Below are 15307 nucleotides of genomic sequence, written 5' to 3'. Positions count from 1 at the left end.
ACAATGCAGAGTTAAAGATTCAAAAGAAATATTAATTATAGTGACAGGGAATAGATATACATTGAATGTGTTGTGGGATGTGGAGGTAAAGAGCTCTCTTCAGGGGATTACATGTTTTTGTCGTCGCCCCCCCCCCACTAACCATTACTACAAACCCTACACCGCCCTTTTTTTACAAGGACCATGGGGGCACCTAAATTGAAAAATGGAGGCACACGTAAAACAATATTTGAGCTATTAAAGCTAGAATCCTTAATTTGTCTAAATTAAAATTCCTGGTCACCCAGCAAAATATTGTAGGTCAAGTGATGGTGGGGGTAGACAGACAGGTATTTGTAATAACATTATTTGTCCTGTCTCAATTGACTGTAGGCTACAGCTACAACTAACCAATATTAACTCTTACCCGTATAACTAACGCTGACCCTTATATGAACCCTAACAGTAAGCCATCCGCAGGCTTAGCCAGTGACGTTGGGGGGGTAGACAGAGACTGACAGACAGGTGTGTAATAGTATCAATAACATTAACCATTATGTGCCTCTCTCCTCTACAGGTGGCCGTGAGAGGACCTGATACCGGCCCGGCACCCCGCTATGAGGACGTGGAGCGACAGTACGCAGCCCACTCCAGGTAGGCTGTGTGTGCCTGTCAGGGTCGGGCTCAATTCGAATTGAAGGCAGTTCATTTCAGGAAGTACATTTGAATTACGATTCAATAATAGAAAAAAAAGGCATTTCTTATTTTCAATGACTTTACAATGAATTGAAAAATAAAAGCTTCAGAATTTTATTTCAAATCACTTCCTGAATTGACTGCCTTCAATTTTGAATTGAGTCCAACCCTGGCGTGTGTGTCTGTGCATGCAAATCTGTCTGTCTGTATTCTTATCTGTTTTAGGCCACCATCAGCACGCGCACGCACGCACACACACACACACACACACTGCAGCAGAGCGAGTAATCCTCTTTAGAGCTTATAATTAAATCTGGAGTGTTTGCCTTGGGAGAGCCTCCTCATCCCGGGAGTAGCCCTGATCAGCTCCTGGGAGACAGAGAGGATCGACGGTGGATGGATCCTTTCTCTGCGCCACAGAGGTCCACCTAGATTATGCATGAGCATGATGCGGTTCTGTGCAGCTCAGTTTGTAGAGCACGGCCCAATGCCAAAGTCGTGGGTTCGATTCCGGCTGGGACCACCCATACGGAAATGTATGCACGCTCTACATTATATTATATAACAATTACCATGTTACTCTATCCGTCTGGCTCAACATCCTCATGTCAAATGTCACTTGCACACATGTAGACTTAGTATCTTCTGTAACATATACTCAAACACTCACACGCTCTTTCCCCTCTACCCCCCACACACTCTGCTGTGTTAAAGTCCCCCAGCGCTAACCAGGAGAACACACCCCATAGATGGGTGCAGTGTGGTGGGCCTGGAAGACAACCAGAGCACACAGTGGAGCGGTGCGGAGAGAGCAGTCATTTCACGGGTTATTGCTCTGGCTGATATGAGGGGCACCAAGGAGAAGGGAGTGGAGCCACACTGACTGAGATGCACTATAACTAAACAGAGCATAGACTGACAGGAGCAGTGTGACTGATTGGGTCTGGAGAACTGTCTCTTCTAGACTGTGAGCTAATGCTAAGATTATGCTAACACATGTCTGACGAACTCATGGTGACTCGCACTCGACCGGTGTCGAATCGCAGGCGGTTAAATGAACTGTCGAGAGAAATGTCCGAGCTGTCGCTTAGCCCCCCTCTCTTCTGATTTTCGTGAGAGGTGTCAACCCCATAAGCCTTTGTTCAAGTCTCAGTGTGAGACGACAGTACACAGAGTGACAGGGCATTAAACCGCTGGTGGGGAGCGGCACGTTTTCAGCACCAGAACAAAGAGAGAATGAAGTGCCGCACGCACTTGCCTCCGAATGATTCATTCCAAACCTTGTACGTTTGCGCTCTTGTTTTTAGATGTTCACTCGAGGATGAAACACAAGCCCTGTACCCCAGAAACACTACATCTCCCCGAAGCGTCAATACCAAGACGAGGGGACCTAAATTTATTCCAGGAATTTGACAAAACAAAGAGAGAGAGATAGGGGGAATATATTTCTGGATTTTGGAGGGGGACAAATACAGAAAGAGGGAGAGAGAAATAGAGAGGGAAGTGAAATAAATGTGTTTTTCAAACCGAGCTGAACTTTGCTTCGAGATCCCCCCGGGCCCAGCTCATTGAAAGCCATTTCCTCTCAAATGAGTGTGTCTCTGCTGTGCGGCTGTGTTGCATTAGCATACATTTGGCCTGTCTTTTGTGAGGAAGGAGCCGACACTGGCTGTGTGGGTGGGGGGGGGGGGGGGGGGGCTGGGGCTGCATGTCTGGAAGTCCAGTGCCTTAGGGGGGAATGGTGGTACCCCTCTATTCTCCCCATCCCAACCCCTGCTCCTGTAGTGGGGATCAGCTTTTCCCTAGACGGGGGTTTTGGTGATGGGGGGGACAGGGAGGGAGAGGGGAGGGAGAGAGAGGGAGGGGTAAAACACACACACACTCTATCCCATATGGAGCACATTAAGGTCATTACTGTTCTGAAGCACTGGGTCATGGGCTCCACGGCTCAGCCCCAGGTTAGCCAATCAGAACAGCCCATGACCCGTAGGTGATTGGATTAGACTGCTGATCCGGGCTTGTGTGCATGAACGGTGGTCGCTGGGCTAATAATTGTGTGATTTAATGTGTAGCCGGTGGCCAGTGCTTCAGATGGAGGACTGATATTACCCTCATGAATTAGGGTGTGTGTGTGTGTGTGTGTGTGTGTGTGTGTGTGTGTGTGTGGTCTGCATGGCACATTTAACTCCAGAACTACTGTAGTAATGTAAATGTCTTCACAAAGTGCAACGCTACGCCATAAACCAGAAGGGTTGTCTGTGTGTCCTCCTCAACACCCGAGGACCAATCTGACCACACAAACACACTGCCCCTGACTTTAACCTTCCCTGGTCTCGTCTCAGTCGTTTTGTTCCACGGCACCTACAGTGTCTCCGACCCACTGATCCGTGGTCTCTTGTCTCCTCCTAATGATCCGTGATTGGAGCTGTGTGCGCGTGTTTTCTTGTGAGCATGGCTTAGCTCCCCGACAGATGGCCACGTCAGCGCTCTATGTCACTTGAACAGGTGCATGCTGGGCAAATGTTTGATCAGCGCATGAGCATTGGTCTCTCACTAACCGCATCCCTTCTCGTTTCAATTCAGATCATTTCAATTCATTGACCTTTTATTGGCATGCTAAGTAATTGTAGGTTTCTCAGACCCAAGAGAAGAGTTAAACGGTAGACTTTCCGTCCCGTCTTCCTCATTCACGACGCTCCTTAACACGGGACATGATCTGGTGCTGTATGTATCAAGCGTCTCAGAGTAGGAGTGCCTTATGAAAACAAGTACATGGACAGGGGTGAACTGATTCTAGATCAGCACTCCTACTGTGAGAAATGTTGTGAATATGGGTCCTGATCGGTTCTTCAAGTCTCTGCGGAACCTGTTAAGAAGGGATTTGACCTTTTTGTTTGACGTCGCCACGTCATTGCTCCCAGTGTGTTGCCGTTTCGGTCCGGAGTAAATGCAGGCCGCGGTACTCTTTCCCCCGCTAACTCTGTTTTCGATGAAACCGAGGGGCCCGTAATGAAATCAGTGTTTTGGAAATTAAACCGGTTTAGCCATTAGGCTTTCATAAAGGCATTATGTGGGCTCTGGCTGCCTGGAGAGCTCGCGCTCTTTCTGTTTCCCTCTTTTGGTCTCTCCCTCTCCGACAGTCACCGAGGCAGGCACAAGCATTTTTGGAAAACGAAATCATGACCTTATAAATAAAACAAAGGGTAAACACACACTTTGAGTGAATGAGTCATCGACTGCTGACCAATGAGGTCACAAAACAGACGGAAAGATCTAGTCAAGGCTGACAATGTGTTTTAGATCTGAACCAGTTGAAGTAGCAGTAGTTCAATCTGGAAAGTTTATTTTTACCACTTAGTAATTGGCCACCAGGATATCTGATAGAATTGTTGATGCTGTTCAGTCTCATTTTAGTCCGTGTTACTCCTGTGTAAAGGTCTGTGGGATAACAGTGTGTAATTCACACTGTACTCACTATAGAGTAGACGGAGCGATGGCAAACACAGAGACATTTTGTGCGTGGCAGTGTGCATGCTTGTCTGTGTGAAAGCCCTCTCCCCAATGTTTATCTAGCCTGGTTTGATTAACAATAACCTCTCTCTAAAGCAGCCTTTATCTTTAAAGGGATAGTTTGAGATTTTGGCAATGAACACCTGTATCTACTTCTCCATAGTCAGATGAACTCGTGGATACCATTTGTATGTCTCTGTGTCCAGGAAGTTAAAGGTGGTAGTTTTGCGACTGGCGCAATGAATAGAAATCTACGGGTGTCTAGTTCTGGGGAAGTAGACAAAATGCCACGTTGCCAAATATCCCTTTAATGTGAAACCAGCCTGGTCTGGCCTCTGTCTCTAGCACTCAGCCTGCCATGTGTGTATGTCTATCCCTCCGTCTGTCTGTTATTTTGGAAAGTCCATAGCACAAACTGAAACATTCGCACGCATACACACACTTATGCAGATTGTCAGTAAGTGCTATGGACCCTCCAGAGAATGGGTTAGATCCCCTCCAAGCAACCTCTCCGTGGCCTCCATGGCTGCTAGCTACCAGCTGTGTTCCCTCCCACCAATGGAGTTTATTGGGGGTCAGATAAGAACCACAGGGCATAATTATCCTTCCGTTTCCTTGGGCAGGTGCAAATAGTCCCCCCCTCACTCACCAGGGCCAAATTCCTCCTTGTCGTAAGGTGGAAACTATGCCCAAATGTCATTGCACGCACACACACACACACACGCACACACGCACACACACAACACGCCACAGACGCACACACACAACACGCCACATAGACACACAGACCAAATGAACACACAACCCACCAGACACACACACACACACCATCTCCCCATTTTCAGGCCACATCTCAAGGGCTGTTTGCATGGTATAGCATGTGTCCCAAAATGTAAATAGCACCCTATACCCTATATGGTGCACTACTTTTGACCAGAGCCTTATGGTCCCTGGTCAAAAGTAGTGTGCTATATTGCGAATAGGGTGCCATTTGGGATGCAGCTATAGAGTGGTGACAGTTGAGAGGTGTGAGTCAGATTCATTACATGACATGTTATTGGTAGCGTTCTCTTGGCCCATGTGGATAGGATCACACCTCCCTCTGTCAGGTTTTATTACATGGCCAAAAGTATGTGGACACCTGCTCGTCGAACATCTCATTCCAAAATCATTGAGTTTGTCACCCCTTTGCTGCTATAACAGCCTCCACTCTTCTAGGAAGGCTTTCCACTACATGTTGGAACATTGCTGCTTCCATTCAGTCACAAGAACATGATGTTGGGTGATTAGGCCTGGCTCGCAGTCGGCGTTCCAATTCATCCCAAAAGTTTTTGATGTGGTTGAGGTCAGGGCTCTGTGCAGGCCAGTCAAGTTCTTCCACACTGATCTCGACAAACCATTTCTGTATGGACCTCCCTTATTGCATGGGGGAATTGTCATGCTGAAACAGGAAAGGGCTTTCCCAAAACTGTTGCCACAAAGTTGGAAACACAGAATCATCTAGAATGTCATTGTATGCTGTAGCGTTAAGATTTCCCTTCACTGGAACTAAGGGGTCTAGCTCGAACCATGACAATCAGACCAAGACCATTAATTCCTCCTCCACCAAACTTTACAGTTGCATTCAGGCAGGTAGTATTCTCCTGGCATCGGACTGCTAGATGGTGAAGTGTGATTCATCACTCCAGAGAACGCGTTTCCACTGCTCCAGAGTCAAATGGCAGCGAGCTTTACACCACTCCAGCTGACGCTTGGCATTGCGCATGGTGATCTTTGGCTTGTTAGGCTGCTCGGACATGGAGACCATGAGCTCTTCAGTAAGGCCAATCTATTGCCAATGTTTCTCCATGGAGATTGCATGGCTGTGTGCTCGATGTTATACACCTGTCAGCAACGGGTGTGGCTGAAATAGCCGAATTCACTAATTTGAAGGTGTGTCCACATACTTGTATGTATATATAGTGTATATTACACACCTTACACATACTCGCATACACTCACAGACACAAACATGCACACACACACGTACATATACATACCCACATACATACACACACATCCATTATACTGACATACATTTAGATACACATGTACATCCGCCATCACCTTTACACTCACATACATGTATACATGGAGTTTGAAAAGCCCTCGTTGTGCCCTCCTCTGTCTATCTCTCAGAGAGTAGAGCTCGCTGTCCACTCACAGGCGTGCTCAGTGTTGACGGCTCTGCACCTGTTGACTGTGTGTCATAACAAGTCGTGTATGTGCTTCCCTTGGGAGATCTCTGGTGTGCGGGGCAGTGGACTAGGCGTGCCAGACACCAACAGCATGTGGTTTATGTAGACGTGGTGCCCCTATGATGTCACTAAGGGCCAAGAGAGGCGATAAGGAGGGAGAGGAAGAGAGCGAGAGATGGAGAGAAATGAAAGCCAGATGTTTCATCACTAGTGATTAGGAGCCGGCCAGCGGGGGTTTTGAGGGAGGGGAGAGCACCTGAGCCTTCACCCCAGGTCAAGGCCTCCGAAACAGGCTTTCACCTCCACATCCTCCTCCGTCTTCCCACTAGCCTAAACATCTTTCCACCAGCTTACAGAGGCCAAATCTGCCCTGAAATGACCCTTTCACAGCATCACATCTATTAATCTATCCCTCTATCCGTCTCTCCATCCAGAGATTGAGGGATGGCTGGATTGATGAATAGATGGACATGTTATTGTCCTCAGCGGATGTAGAGCTGGTGGGTGGGATGTGGTTTATGGTCATGTGTGTAATGCCACCTTGGGGAAGTGTGTGTGTGTGTGTGTGTGTGTGTGTGTGTGTGTGTGTGTGTGTGTGTGTGTGTGTGTGTGTGTGTGTGTGTGTGTGTGTGTGTGTGTGTGTGTGTGTGTAAGTAAAGCAAGTTGGTATGCAACTCGCTGTTGGCTGGGCTCCCTGCCTGTGCCATTAAACCCCTACAACTCATCCAGAACGCCGCAGCCCGTCTGGTGTTCAACCTTCCCAAGTTCTCTCACGTCACCCCGCTCCTCCGCTCTCTCCACTGGCTTCCAGTTGAAGCTCGCATCCGCTACAAGACCATGGTGCTTGCCTACGGAGCTGTGAGGGGAACGGCACCTCAGTACCTCCAGGCTCTGATCAGGCCCTACACCCAAACAAGGGCACTGCGTTCATCCACCTCTGGCCTGCTCGCCTCCCTACCACTGAGGAAGTACAGTTCCCGCTCAGCCCAGTCAAAACTGTTCGCTGCTCTGGCCCCCCAATGGTGGAACAAACTCCCTCACGACGCCAGGACAGCGGAGTCAATCACCACCTTCCGGAGACACCTGAAACCCCACCTCTTTAAGGAATACCTAGGATAGGATAAAGTAATCCTTCTCACTCCCCCCCCCCTTAAAAGATTTAGATGCACTATTGTAAAGTGGCCGTTCCACTGGATGTCATAAGGTGAATGCACCAATTTGTAAGTCGCTCTGGATAAGAGCGTCTGCTAAATGACTTAAATGTAAATGTAAATGTATCACAAATGCATGTATGAAAATGTACAGGAAATTTACCAGTGCAGTTTCCCCTGTACTATCACCTCTATCTGACCTGGGAGAAGGCCTAGTTTTGGGCTTTGGTCCTGGTTGTTGGCTGTGTGTGTAACTTAGCCCAGGCAGGGCAGAGCGTGAGCAGGGAAAATGTGAATGGGGCTGTGAAAGGTGATCCATCCTGCCTCTGTGAGTCACCCTGAGTGTCTCCTTACCCCAGGAGCTTAGCCCCCTAATCACCCCACAGTCACTGGGAGGGAATCCGAGACACCCAGCTGCCTGCAGCCTCCTTACTGCGCTACCCCCCCTGAGTCACACACTCACACACTCAATCAGATATGTGCATTTACACACAAGCGTATGCACACACACAAGTTGACTGAAAACACATTTTTCGGGAAAAAATGGTCTACACTCTAATGTTTCTGTCCTCTGTGTGTGGGTGTGTGTGTCGCAGGAGAACGGATCCGAATGACTACCCCACCCAGTCTAGGACAGCACCCGGTTACCCCGGCCGAGACAACTACTACCCCCCTAGAGAGGCCCAGCCCCGCCCCTCCAGCCTGCCCCGGGTCAACTCGCCCGCTGGGCCACCGCAGGTGGACCCCAGGTACTACCAAACCTCGCCCCACCGGGCTGCCCAGCGCCAGGATGTGCCCCCCGCACCAGGCACCCGTGCCCCCCGCTACGAGACAGTGGGCAGGGGCGGTTACCGTGACGCCAGCCCCGGCCGCTTCGCCAGCCCCGAGCGCCACGGCGACGGCTACAGGGACGGCAGGCAGCCAGACCCACGCCAGAAGAACCCCATGATCGGAGCGGTGTAGGTGTGATCGATAGATGGACTCAGACTGGGGTTGCAGAATTCTGGTAACTTTCCCAAAATTCCGGATTTCCCAGAAATCCCAGTTGGAAGATTCCCAGGTGTCTACCTTATTTGATTTGATTTCTTCTTGATTCCCTGGATCTTCCATCCTGGGATTTCTGGAAAACCTGGGAATTTTGGAACGATTACTGACTACTCCAACCCTAAATCAGACGCACTCGTTGCTTCTCTACAGCCCCCCCCCGTCTGAAAACATCCCCCCTACCTCGTTTGGTGTCTCTGGATCTGAATGGGCTTGAGCCATACTGCTTACACCTATCCAGGTCTTTGAGATCCACAAACATCAAAGCAGTAGGGAAAGGGCTTGCATCCCAAATGGCACTCTATTCCCTATGTAGTGCACTTCTTTTGACCAGGTCAAAAGTAGTGCACTATGTAGGGAATAGGGTGCCATTTGGAAGGGGTGGTTTATGGACCAGGCCATCATCGGAACACCACTCCTCTCAGCTGCTGACATGTTTTAGAAGCAGTGAAGGTCTGTGTGTATAGAGGTATGTTTAGAAATGTATCTTTATGCGTGTGTGGGGATGTAAATAATGACTTTAGATTCACAGGGGTCCAGAATGACTGGAGGTAGACATGATGTACAGATTGGAAAGAGACTTTTAATTGATTACCAGCCGAGCTCTTGCAGGGTTGCTGGCTTGCACAAACTTAAAGACAGGCCCCTCCCCTTCTGGAACAACAGTGAGAGGCCAGGGATGGTAAAAATAGGGTTTCGAGATAACGGAAGACAAAAAGACGACTGGACAAGAAGTTGACACTGGACAGGAAGTTGATCCTAAGAAACAGGAGGAACAGGAGGTGAGGAACAGGAAATGAAGTCCACATCGAAGCATCTTTTCCCTCCTGCCGTGTCCCTTCCATCTGCCTTTTAGATGTGGGTGTTTTTAGAATTTGTTTTGATTTGGTTGTGGCCTTGGCTAAAAACCTTCCATTAACTGTTGTTTGCCTAAAACAAAAGTCTGCTGCCCATAATGTATTTTTTTAAGTAAAGTATAATGTGTGTGATGTTTATGATTTTAAAATGGCTATGTCAAATTTGGGTTATGTAATCGTAAAGACACTGTTGAACAAATGAAATGTTCTGTGTTGACTAACTATATTCATCACATCACATGTCCCGAATGGCACCCTATTCCCTATATACTGCACTTTTGAGCAGAACCCATATGGGCTGTGTCCATAGCCTTATGAGGCCTGGTCAAAAGTAGTGCCATTTGGGACATAGCCACAGTCTCCAGTGATGAAGCCTAAGAGAGACACTTTAACATGTTACTCATATGCACCGGGATTATCCTTTCTCTCCATTGATATCATTTCTCTTGTGTGATGGTAAAGAATCACAACGCTGACCGCTGATCATGTCATAATGTACGTTAATGATGATACATTTTAACCTTTGTTTGTAAACGGATGTTTTTATATTGTGCTGTGCATGAAATATACATTGTAAATGATCATATACAGTATGCAAAGATACATCCATTTATTGTTCACCAATTTAGCTGTCTCATTTCACAGGATGATGAAATTGCGAAGTTATGCAAACGATCCCGATTATCAATCGCCAATATGATGACTCATCTCGCCCAAATGATTCATTAAGATTTTCAACCCAGTTTAGCCTTCCCATTGGAGATAAATTAGCCCCCTACGATAACAGAGAGGCCCAGGGTGCGTCCCAAATGGCACCCTATTCTCTACATAGTGCCATGCTTTTGACCAGGGCCCATTGGACCAGCTCATAGGGCTCTAGTCAAAAGTATTGCACTATTTAGGGAATAGGGTGCCATTTGGGACGCAGGCCCAGTCTTAATGCTGATAAAGACTGAATCACCCTCAACAATTAAGACTGAGGAGATCTCTGTGCTGAAGTGATTACCTCCCAATTTGCTCCCACAGAAATGGAAGTTCTGGCTGATTGGTGGAATTAGAGGTTGAAATGAGGATAATTAGAATCTGTTGAGGGCTCATTTTATCAGTTAGTGTTTAATTACTGCCGAGGCCAGTCGGTGTGTTTCAGACTTCATCCCAAATGGCACCCTATTTCCTACATAGTGCATTGCTTTTGACCAGGGCCAGTAGGGCATATTGGGGACGATTCTGACCCGAGTTAAGCATGCGTAAATGGAACGTAATTCCCTTTAATGCACTCTCTGCGTATTCTGACTGTGAATTTGTGCATGATAATAGCATGCTGTTCACCCGCTATTCGTTTTGGGTGGAGACCTAAGAAATAAAAGGTGTGTTTGAGGTGTCTAAAGCTGTATTCTGACCTTGACTTAATGCCACGACCTTTTACGCACGAGGAAACCATGAATAACATATGTACTGTGGCTCATTTTCCTCAGTGAATTAGGCTGTAAATAGCTATGCAGTTAATCAAACATTTTATTGTGTGCTCTCATAATTTGCGTGGATGAAATTTGGAATACCAAGCTATAGGTTTGTAGGGCTGAACCTGCCGAGTTGATGTATGCACTTTAAAATGTTTTAATTATATACCCAAGCTTTTTTCCGTTTTTTTTTTACAATTTGTATCATGTTAAATATTAGCCACTATCAGGAGCCACTGTCGGTAATACCCACAGACATTTATTCACTGAATAAAAATATAAACACAACATGTAAAGTGTTTGTCCCATGTTTTGAGCTGAAATAAAAGATTCCAGAAATGTTCCATTCTCACTAAAAGCTTATTTCTCTCATTTTGTGCACAAATTTGTTTTCATCCCTGTTAGTTAGTAATTTTCCTTTGCCAAAATAATCCATCCACTTGACAGGGGTGGCATATCAAGAAGCAGATTAAACAACATGATCATTACACATGTGCACCTTGTGTTGGGGACAATAAAAGGCCACTCTAAAATCTGCAGATGTCTCACACAACACAATGCCACAGATGTTAAAAGTTTCAAGAGAGTGTACAATTGGCATGCTGACTGCAGGGATGTCCACCAGAGCTGTTGCCAGATAATTTAGTGTTCATTTCTCTACCATAAGCCGCCTCCGAACGTCGTTTTAGAGAATTTGGCAGTATGTCCAACCGGCCTCACAACTGCAGACCACATGTATGGCGTTGTGTGGGTGAGCGGTTTGCTGATGTCAACATTGTGAACAGAGTGCGCCATGGTGGAGGTGGGGTTATGGTATGGGCAGGCATAAGCTACGGACAACGGAAAAAATTGCATTTTATCGATGGCGATTTAAATGCACAGAGATACCATGACAAGATCCTGAGGCCCATTGTTGTGCCATTTATCCGCCGCCATCACCTCACTTCCCTTCCGTTTACCTTTCCTCTGTCATGTCTGTGTAGTTGTTCCTGAGGGTCGCTATCAGTAGTCGATCATTTTAGGCTAACGTTGTGCAATCATTTGGGACATGTAGCCTACTTGAATCATTATGGAACTCAGACCACACGTAGCAGGTTAAACCTGGAGCATGGTTCAATGGACCGTTTTCATACAGTTAAATGATTAGTGAGGATTAGGGTATATTTATAGGACTATTGTTCAAACCTTATTGTACACTTTTTTCCCCCACCTTCCTATAACTCATGGATTGAACTTCAATTTGACTAATTTCAGGATGAATCAAACCACTGTATTTCTGATTCATCAATCTATTTTGTGCGTAAAGGCTCTCCAAACCTTATGATTCATTCATAATTTTCTAACCCTAACCTAAAAGGTGCGTAAATAAGGGAACCACGCTTGCAAAGGCCGTTACGCACCTGCATAAGGTAAGTCTAAATACCAAATACTGTGAAGTGTGTTGAAAAGGCATACATTTCCTAAGTCGGAATCGGGCCCATAGGGAATAGGGTGTCATTTGGGATGCACGCTTAAACTTCCACAGATCACTGTCTGTACCCTGTACCCAGACTATGGTGAAACACCTTGACACCCTTCACTCTACCTGGTTCTTGTTCATTAGTGCACACCGTATCAAAACCTTTTTGAAACAGAGAAATAAATGTGCATTTAGTCCAGGTAGCCGCCTTCCAGTTTCAATTTGTTTTCTTCTGTTTGATGCTTAGTCAATACAACCCAGACTGGGTTGAAACACCCTGACCCATTTACCTTATATGGGTTGTGTTCATTAGTGTTGTGTTCAAAATGTTCTGCAAAGGAAAATGTGAATGAGCTTTCTTATTGGACAAGTCCAGGTTGTCCATTCGTGTTTCAGGCCATTTTTCTGCATTTGGTGCCTAATGAACACGATTCTGACAAAAAAAGAGATTATCCAGACGTGATATTATGTATTTGTAATGCGTGGTATCTATGCATGTTTTTGTCTCTACTCTTTAGGATATACCATATAGAGAACATATACAAAGAACCTCAAAGATATTGTGGTAAATTGATGCTTAAGGGGAACTCCAAAAAAACTTAAATATGGCTGCCAGGCCTCACACTATACATTACTTTCAATTTGAGTGTCTGTCCCATTATGCTCCTTCTACTTCTGAGAACCAGGACTGTCTGTCAGTCTGTGCGAGTGCGTTGTCTGTGTCAGTCTGTCTGACTGTCTGTAAGAGTCTGTCTGTCTGTAAGAGTGTGGGTCTGTATCAACGTGTGTGTGTGTCTCTCACTCCCACTCAAGCACGGTCACGGAAGGACACAATAAATCCTCTATCACGCCGCATGACAAATCCACTGTCACACCCCATTATATGGAGTCGGCCACGTTCACAAGGTCACGGTCCCTCATTTGGTGCCTCAGACATCTTTTCATGCTTTGTTGGGTTTGTTTCTAATCTTCATGTCAAGGTCTTATCATTTCCCCACTTTGAGACAGAAGTCGTCTCGCTCTAATAAAAGGCCTATCTGCTGAGTCACATATCGACTCCGTTTTCTTCTTCCTCTGCCAGTTCTGAATACCTGGCCTTTGTATTTTTGATATCCTAGAAATTCTGCTAATTTCTTTGCTTTTTTTTCTCTTCTACTTCCTGTTTGTCAGTTCTGAATGTCTGGTCTTTGTCTTTTTGATCTCCTGAATTCTACAAATGTATGACCTTTTTTTAATGTGTTTTTTTACTTGTTTCCTTTTTCGGGGCTAGGTCGAAGGGGTGTTGTGAATTAATTTGAAACCTAATTTCACATTCTAATGTGAATCCCCCAAAAAACACGTAATCCTAAAAAAAAACAGGCTCAGGGTGCTCTAGTTATTTCTCGAAAGCAGGAAATAGGCAGACACGGTATTCCCTTGATATGTTCTTGAGCTTCCCTATTCCACCAGCGCCTCCTAGCACACCAACATGTGTCAATCAAAGCCCTACTCTGGAGAGGGTGAAGCGGGAAAGAGTTATCACTCCCATGCGGCCCCTAAAAAAAATTATAGAGCTGAGCGTTCAGGAGCATGTAGGAGTCCCGTATGCCCTCGCATTGCCCGAACCGCAATAACAGACGGATGCTCGCTCTCTTTATGACCTCATCCTCTTCATAAAACCACATTCCGATGCATTAAGCCCTATTCCATCGTCCGTCACCGCTGTCCCGCATTCATTTCAACCCCTCCTTATCATGACATCATGAGCTCAGTATCAGAGCTAATCAGACTTCACTGCATAGCCTGAGTGGATTTCCTCATTTCATTATACACTCCATTATAAAGCCAGAGACTCATGGGCTGGGTCCCAAATGTCACCCTCTACCTATATAGTGCACCAATTTTGACCAGAGTTCAAATGTAGTGCTCTATGTAGGGAATAGGGTGCCATTTGGGATGCAAATGGTCTTGGGGTTATATGGGCCATGGGAGAAGGAAAGTGGGTGGGTAACGTGGAGTTAAAACGGGGATGTTTAAGTGGGTGCTTCAATGGAGATGGGAATGACGGGCTGATGAGTTAGTCAGTCGTTGACTGGACCTTCACCTGTCCTCGTACCCACTGGACTAACACAGCCGTCTGCAGAACGCGCTGTGGCTGTTTCAGCTGGGGGGTGAAATTTTCCCTAGGTACAGATCTAGGATCAGCTTCCCCTCCCCTAATCTAAACCTTAAACCTTAACTGAACTCAAGAATCAACTTCTCTCGTTGAAAATAGCATATGTGACATCGATAGTAGTCAGAAACAAAGTGCAAGTAGGATCTGACCCTTTTTTCAATTTTCGCCTAAAATGACATACCAAAATCTAACTGCCTGTAGCTCAGGACCTGAAGCAAGGATGTGCATATTTTTCATACCATTTGAAAGGAAACACTTTGACGTTTGTGGACATGTGAAATTAATGTAGGAGAATATAACACATTAGAACTGGTAAAAAAATAATACAAATAAAAAATGGTTTTTTTAAACCATCTTCGAAATTCAAGAGAGGCCATAATGTATTATTCCAGCCCAGACGCAATTTAGATTTTGGCCACTAGATGGTAGCATTGTATGTGCAGACTGATCCAATGAACCATTGCATATCTGTTCAAAACGTTGTATCAAGACTGCCCAAATGTACCTAATTGGATAATTAATAAATGCTCAAGTTCATAATTGTGCACTCTCCTCAAACAATAGCGTGGTATTCTTTTACTGTAATAGCTACTGTAAATTGGACAGTGCAGTTAGATTAACAAGAATTTAAGCTTTCTGCCCGATCCCGTAGAAGTTCATTTTGGTCGTAAAGTCAGTGTCGTCCAAACTGAATTTTGTGAGATTTGTGTACAATACTTCATCATGACTTACTTGAGGTTTGGGTTTTGATTTCAACAA

The 15307-nt window shown here is 45.9% G+C and overlaps 1 protein-coding gene across 3 annotated transcripts in view; it reads left to right on the top strand.

The window, feature by feature from the left end:
• Window positions 1-11222, top strand: part of LOC139566287 (partitioning defective 3 homolog B-like) — a 184292-nt gene extending 173070 nt beyond the window's left edge. For all 3 annotated transcript variants that reach the window (XM_071387365.1, XM_071387364.1, XM_071387366.1), the window contains 2 exons: window positions 557-633; window positions 8170-11222. In XM_071387365.1, the coding sequence (XP_071243466.1) occupies window positions 557-633; window positions 8170-8536 (444 nt within the window). In that variant the 3' untranslated portion in view covers window positions 8537-11222. The remainder of the gene's footprint in view (window positions 1-556; window positions 634-8169) is intronic.
• The last annotated feature ends 4085 nt before the right edge of the window (window positions 11223-15307 follow it).

Source organism: Salvelinus alpinus, chromosome 38 (assembly GCF_045679555.1).
Source record: "Salvelinus alpinus chromosome 38, SLU_Salpinus.1, whole genome shotgun sequence".
NCBI lineage: Eukaryota > Metazoa > Chordata > Actinopteri > Salmoniformes > Salmonidae > Salvelinus > Salvelinus alpinus.
The sequence above is the reverse complement of the archived record's forward strand: the minus strand, read 5'-3'. Positions and strand labels throughout refer to the sequence as shown.